This window comes from Cyphomyrmex costatus, unplaced genomic scaffold, assembly GCF_001594065.2.
Source record: "Cyphomyrmex costatus isolate MS0001 unplaced genomic scaffold, Ccosl1.0 scaffold127, whole genome shotgun sequence".
Classification (NCBI taxonomy): Eukaryota; Metazoa; Arthropoda; class Insecta; order Hymenoptera; family Formicidae; genus Cyphomyrmex; species Cyphomyrmex costatus.
In genome coordinates this window covers 270504-278099 of record NW_017275249.1, presented here as the reverse complement: position 1 = coordinate 278099, position 7596 = coordinate 270504, and the positions used below count along the sequence as shown (strand labels likewise).

Sequence of the window (7596 nt, the reverse complement as noted above, 5' to 3'; positions counted from 1 at the left end):
CATCTATTGTTATACTGTATAAATATGTTTAACTTTTTTAACAACATAATAACAAATCAATAACAAATTAATTTGATAAGACCTTCTGTAACGTGCTGTATAAGGTATGATTTAAACAACTGGTTGCGCCTAAAAACATATACTTGTATGTTTTCTAAATCATACTTTTTTTAAAGTATCGTTTTTATTAAAAATATTTCTGATGAAAATAAATCGCTGAAATCATTGAAATCAACTGTAAAGTTTTGGAAATGAGAAATGAAAATAATTGAAATGTTAAAAATATTTTCAGTATAAATAAAACTTTTAATACTGAAATACTACAAGTTCTAATCAAAGAATAATAAAAAATAACGAAAAATAATGCTAATATGATATATATTTTTACAGATTTATTCTCAGATTATTAAAGAAATTGAAGACTGATTTATGTTAAAGTACTATATATAAATCTCCCAAAAAATAATTTTTAAAAATGCATGAAAAAAATAAAAAATAATACAAAACATATATTTTTATAGCTTTATAAGTTAGCACTATAAATTGTACACTAACATATACTGAAGTAAATTATAAGGAAAATTAATGAAAATATTTGAAAAAAATGACATTGAAATGAAATAAACATTCCTTTTACAGATTTATTAATGAAAATTACCGAATAGAAAGAAACAGTAAAATAAAAATATTGAAATTAATAATTAAAAGAAAACTGAAATTTGCTGAAAAATAAAGAAATCAGTTTGCATGATTGTGATGGAAAGTGTTGAATTCATCTTTCTAGAACTGCCTTCAGATAGTTGTTTCTCGCATGTAAAATTTAGTCAAGTTCTCTATATGTATAAACAGATCTATGAAATCAAAGTCCAAACATGTCGTTATTTATATTTGTACGTAATTTTCGTATATACTTTATTTACTATATACGTTATTTACTATATTTAGTATAAGATATAATTGTATTTTTGTCTAAACTAAACTAATAAATATATATAATAATTCATTATATTAGTTGATATATATAATAATATTTTATAAAATATATTTTAGTCTTGTAAAATAATAGAATTATTCCAAGGATTACGTATTTAAATGTTCAGCGGATGTATGAAGGACATAATGAGGTGCTCATTTGATAGTCTATAAGGCTGGAATCAAACTACGCATTGAAGATTGAAATTTAAAATTTTACCAATGAGAATAAAGAAATTTAACTCCTATTATTTTGATTGACTAAATTTCAATCTTTTAATCTTCAATCTCAATTTTGATCAATGCGTATAGTTTGATTCCGCGGCCTAAGATGCATCTTATAAAAAGTCTCTAGATTATAATAAGTAAGTCTCCATGAAATAAATAACTCATTAAATCAATTGCATTCATTGATTTTCATTTTAAAATTCACTGAATTCTTTATAATCTTAATATATTTTATATCGAGTTATTGATAAAATCTTAATGAAATAATGCTAAAAGTGGATTAATTGATACAGATTTCAATATATAATTTAGTAACACTAATTTCGTTATTATTCATTATAATTATAATAAAGAATTTCCACCAGGGACAAGATTAAAATGAAAGAAATCATTAATTAATACATAATTTTATTAATTTAGAAAAAAAAGTTAACTATTTAGTAAAAGAGTAAAACAATATCGGAACAAAAGTTTTTGAGATATATAATATATGAAACTCAATAGAATAATAAAGATTTCTATTTGTCGAATCGAGACAAGCACAAAGAAAAACGATAAAATTGTTTAAAGTGATAATTAATGTTGGTCTTACATTATTTTACAATAATTAGTTTGAACGAAATGCAAATACTAATTTATTAATCTTAACAGATAACATATGTACGCATGTCTAAAAAAATATCATACGATGTCTTTTAGACACACGCGTGATCGCGTGTTGCCTGAGAAATCAAACAGAATATATTAGGTTGGAGAGAAAAAGTTATATATGTAAAAGATCCTTTCAGACGCATGTTATACAATTTCGTTGCATATCATTCGATAAAGCAAAGTTTCAGCTTTAAGAATCTGTTTTTCTTTTAATTGTGATATAATGATTTTTAACAGAGCAATCAAAATCAGAATGCTCTCTCCTTTACTTAACTCGTAAATAACTCAGGACCAAAATATCGTAGAAACATTTTTAAAACGGTTTCTTATTTAAAAATAAGGAAAGCTTGAAGCTTTCATGATAGGTAATCGAAAATTTTCGCAAATCTTTTTTTTGAACATTTGAAAGACCCACAAAGTAAAAAGAAAATTTTTCATCTTTTTCAACTCGTAGTTTTTTATATATAGAAATTACCGAACTTACAGAAACTCAAAAAATATAGTAACCTTTGAAAATAGAGATTTCAAGCTTTAAAACTCTTATAATTTAAATTTCGTTTACTTTTAACTGAGATGATTTTAAAAAATAAAGGTCCTTTTACATATATATAAAAAAACTTTTTCTCCAACTTAATATATAAAGAAACTATCGAATATGAAAAAAGAGAAATTGATAATTCGTAAATTATCCTAGTGATCATAATTTTTCGTCGAGTGATTCGATAATACGCTACTGCATGGAAAAAAAAAAAACAAAAACCGATCAAGTGCACGGCAGTCGCCAGTCGGGCAGTGCCATTTTCATTTTGTTACTTCAGTGGAAGATTAAGAGGTTTTTTCCATACTTCTTGCGAAGCATATATGATAGCATAGAACGTTTCAGAATTTATTTCAAGAAATATGCCACGTTGCTTGATAAAGTCAATGGCACGATATCACAGGACAGACAATTCGAACGAAGGTATGTTCTTTTATGAAAGTATTTTTACTTTTACGAAAGTTGTCTTCCATCATTGTAAGAACATTTAGGCATGACGAGGGACGATGTCGATTACAAAGTATTATTAACAATTGCTCGTCATGTATTTCTCTAAGAACATTCTTCAAATTACGAATTGTTCAGGATCGTTACTTCAACCTTGACTGTTATCACAATAAACAGTTCATAGATATTATGTCTCGCGTGTTATCTTCACGTGATCAACTCGAATTCTGATAAAGTTAGATCAAAATTTTACTTTGATGGAAAATGTTTATGAAAATCTACATCAAATTGAGACAAGTTCTTAAAAATTCTTGTTCATAGATATTTGTAGTAGGATGTAAAGTGACGTGTTGTTTGTTTAAAAAACTACGAAATCTTCCGTTTTAAACAACGCAGCTCTATGTTCTATTACGAAAATATCTACAAAAAATTAAAAAATTCTGACATCTTGTCTCAATTTTCTATTTCTCTTCATAAAAATTTTTTCTATTAGGAAAAAGATATCAAAAAATAAATATTGAAAATATTTTTACATAAATGTGTGAATACGCAAAAAAATTTCTACGTATTTTTTTTCGTACGTATTTTACTTATTTTGTATGTAATTTTTCTACGTATTTTATTTAACCAATTATATCTTCGTTTATATCTTGCTGATTGATGGGAAAGGAGAAATGTTTTTTAAACTGCAAAACACAAGAAGGACATACTTTAAAACTTCGAGATAAATTACTAACGACTGACAAGTGAAATTTTAATCTTATGTAGAATGAATTTCTATTGAAGCTTATTTCAATTAGTTCGCAGCATTACTTTCTACTCGAAGTGTAACAATTAATAGAAATTTCTTCTAGCAACACTTTAAATCTCAATTATTCTGATAACAGATATCATGCTTGCTTTAGATGAAGGAAAAATCGATTTTTACAGAGTCCGAATTTCCGTGGCTACCGCCGTCCACGAATCTCAAGCGAAAGAATCATACAAAGGATACAACATCCAAGACAAACAATATCTGGACCTGTTCTGGGCTTCCCATTGTAACCCGTTATAGCTTCCAGAAGATCAACGGTGCGACATTTGACGCAGAGTTAAATTCAGCTGGGCAGAACTTCGGAAGTGGACACCACGATACTACATCGATTGATGGACGCATAATGGATAATACTAGAAATGTGTCGGCGATATTACTTGATGGTGCGTCACAATTTTCCTCCACGAAGGCGGAGGGATCAGCGGGTGCGGCGACGCAGACAACAGATACAGGAAAAATCGCTGACACGATAAATGCGAAGGTCATGACCAACGGCTGTAAAACACAAACCCTCTCGCAGGCTTTGTATTTACTGCCAAAACAAAAGCATGAATCGGCAAATACAGCTGAAGGTAAAACGGCGTCCACTCGGGAAAGCTGGAAGAGAAATAAAACAATGCACTACTGTCCATATTGTCACAAGAGTTTCGATAGGCCGTGGGTGCTGAAAGGTCATTTGCGTCTACACACGGGTGAGCGGCCCTTCGAATGTCCAGTTTGCCACAAGTCCTTCGCCGATCGGTATGTATACAGAGTAGGATTCCCTTAAACTTAGGACTTTGACATAGGAATGCACAGTCTGGGTTTTATTCAACTGACGAGAAATCTATGTAGATAAATTAAGAATTGCTCTCGTCTTGTTAAGAAGCAGATGTTTTGGTTAAAAATTAAACTGAAACAAGCTAAAGAAAACCTCTCCAGGATGAGAAAATGATAATGCACATTTTGTTCTATCACGTTTCGTTCTGCTCAATTGCTACCATTTGGAATGTTAATTATTATCAAAAAGCGTCGTTGTGTAATTAATTAATTAATCAATCTTTCTTGGGGTTTTTTATTACAGCTCAAATCTTCGCGCACATCAGAGAACACGTAATCACCATCAGTGGCAGTGGCGCTGTGGTGTGTGTTTTAAGGCTTTCTCGCAAAGGCGCTACTTGGAACGCCACTGTCCTGAAGCTTGCCGCAAGTACCGTATATCTCAGAAGAAAGAGCTCGTTTGCCCATGAATGTATGTTGGAAAGGACGCGATCAAGAATACCGGCGGTTGTTAAAGGATACAGTCCATTTATGCTCGTTTTCATCAATGTTTAATTTTAATCTTCATTCAATTTGATTCTTCATTTTCTAGTTCTCTAAGAATTAGAAAAAGATAAAGTATAAGTTGAATTACGGTTAAATTTAATTTATTTTGGTAAAAATAGATATTGGTGCTACAAATATTTGAAACTCTTGATTAAACAATTCCTGATAAAAAAAAGTTGATAGAGAACGATAAAATTTCTATCAATTTGTATCGTTTTCTATAAATTTATATCATTTTCTATCGTTGACCTCACAAGTATGTATCATGATTGATCAGATTTGAATTCTAATTGTATTTTATCGGGTTCCATAAAATTTGTACAAGATTTTTCTAAGATTTAATTCAAATTAGTGAATTCACGAACCAGATTCTATATATTAAAATAATAAAATTTTGTATCGTTCTTTATTAACGTTTTTAACTACAGAACTAGAAGAAATAATTTTATTAATTAACTAATGAAAGAATACTTTAAAATACTTGTAATTTAAGTCTAACAAAAGATGCTTTGAAACGTTTGTAGCATCAAGTAGACTGTATCCAAAGTTTCAACTATATGTGTTGCGTACTAATGTAAAACCAATATATATACGCTATTTTTTACGTGAACAATATGCATTATATGTATACTTGAATTTTACGCCGTGTTTTACGTTTAACAGGCAATTTTGTCCTGTAACTATATTTTATTAACATGATAATTCAGACTTAAAGAGGTCCTAAAGCCATGTATTGATTCAGTAGGACTTAAGGCCTCCCTACATGGTCAATAATACTGAGTCAGTATTACTGACAGTATACATTAGTTTTTATAATCTTATACGATCAGGTATTATTGATAATATTTCACTTCAGTTTGACGTGATTTGACGTATATTATTATGTATGGCGACATGGATCTTAAGGAAAAAGCATGTATTTAAGTCCAAATCATCGTCAGTACTTATTCTACGTTAATCCATTAATATTAACCACACACAATCAATAATATTGTCAATATTCGTTGATACTGACAGTATTACTGACCGTGTACAGAGGCCTTTACATATGATTTACGCGTGTCATTGGCTGCGTTCAGCAGAAAAAGCAGCTTTGCAACTGTTGTAAAATTCTTGAATATGATTGGCTTATACATTTAAAATATGATTGGCTTATACATTTAGATGTAACTAGTTACTAGAGTCCTTGATATCAGAGAAGCGCAAAGTCAGTATCGCAAAATTAACTAAGAAAAGTAATAAAAATGGTGTCGTTTGCAGACGAAATATGAAATTCACCAATCGTCTATTAGTCAGCCATTTTTAATACTATTGAATGAATGTCACGATTGGCTGACTGTTAGCTAATCAGGACGCGGAACATCGGTTGCGCTTCTCTGATATCTGACTCTAGATGTAACAAGGAAGTAAGGGCAAGACCAATCATATCAAAGAATTTTACAACAGTTGCAAAGCTGCTTTCTCTGCTGAACGCAGCCATTGATATATCATATTACACACTACTATACATAACGTACAAATTTTTCTAACTAATCATTTAAATTAAGTCTAAGGGCCACTTTAATCAACTCTGATTAATTTAATCGACCAATCAGTCCATTAGAATTAGCCAATCGCATTAAACGAAATGACAAATGTGATTAGTTAATTCCAATGGACTTAATTGGCTGATTAAATTAATATAATCGGAGTTGGTTAAAACTAAGATTAACCCTAAGATTAATTCTAAGAAAACAACATTGTTTATTTATGTAATTCCTAGTCCAAACTATTGTAAGATTGTTTTATATGTACGAAGTATAAAATTTATATATGAAGTAAATATTGCGAGTTGATATCAGAAGGCGATAAAAACTGTAATTTTCCAACTTTTTTTCATTTTTGACTTAAAGTCGACTGTTTAGATTACATTATCTTTTATGCTTTAATTGTAGATAAGAATTTTTTAATCTGTAAACGCTGCAGTTAGAAAAATACTTATTTAAGAGATAAATGAAAAAAATAGACGACTTTAGGATCTCCTTAAGTTTGATTTGTTAATTACGAAAAATTTGCACTGGAGCTATAATAATTGCATGCAACTATACTTTAATTTCTGCGACCTTTGATGTGGCATGAATCGCTTTTGGAAAGATGTATTAATATTTGATTTTATATTTAAGATATCAAGATGTCAAATAATCATTTCATTGGTAGAATCTTCAGATTATCTAAATTAGATTTAAAATAGTCTTATATTTAAATTGTCTAATTATTTTAAATCTTATTTAAATTTTATATACATTTATATATAAGATTTAATTATTATAATTTGATAAATATAAATATTAAGATTGTATTATTTTAAATCTAGTTTTTATTGATTGCTATGGCTAATGAAATAATCGTATATAGAATATATCTCTTTTTAAATACAAGATCTTGATTATGTCAGTATCGCAAAACTACTAATGGCACGTTCGATACATATGCATTGACACGGTTCTAACCATGGTGGAATTCCACCATGGTTCTAGCGCTGCCCTGACACGGTACTATCCTGACACGGTGCTGCTCTGACACGATGCTGCCCAGGCTGCCCTGATAGGGTGCTGCCCTGACACGGTGCGAGTGCAAAATTACACTAATTAATAATTTAATT

General features: G+C 29.5%; 1 protein-coding gene across 1 annotated transcript; it reads left to right on the top strand.

The window, feature by feature from the left end:
* Positions 1-2751: 2751 nt before the first annotated feature.
* LOC108782458 (zinc finger protein 510) lies at positions 2752-4879 on the top strand. Its single transcript, XM_083287341.1, is given in 4 exon segments — positions 2752-2812; positions 3742-3749; positions 3751-4391; positions 4714-4879. Coding segments are annotated over 4 exon segments (876 nt in total).
* Positions 4880-7596: the final 2717 nt, after the last annotated feature.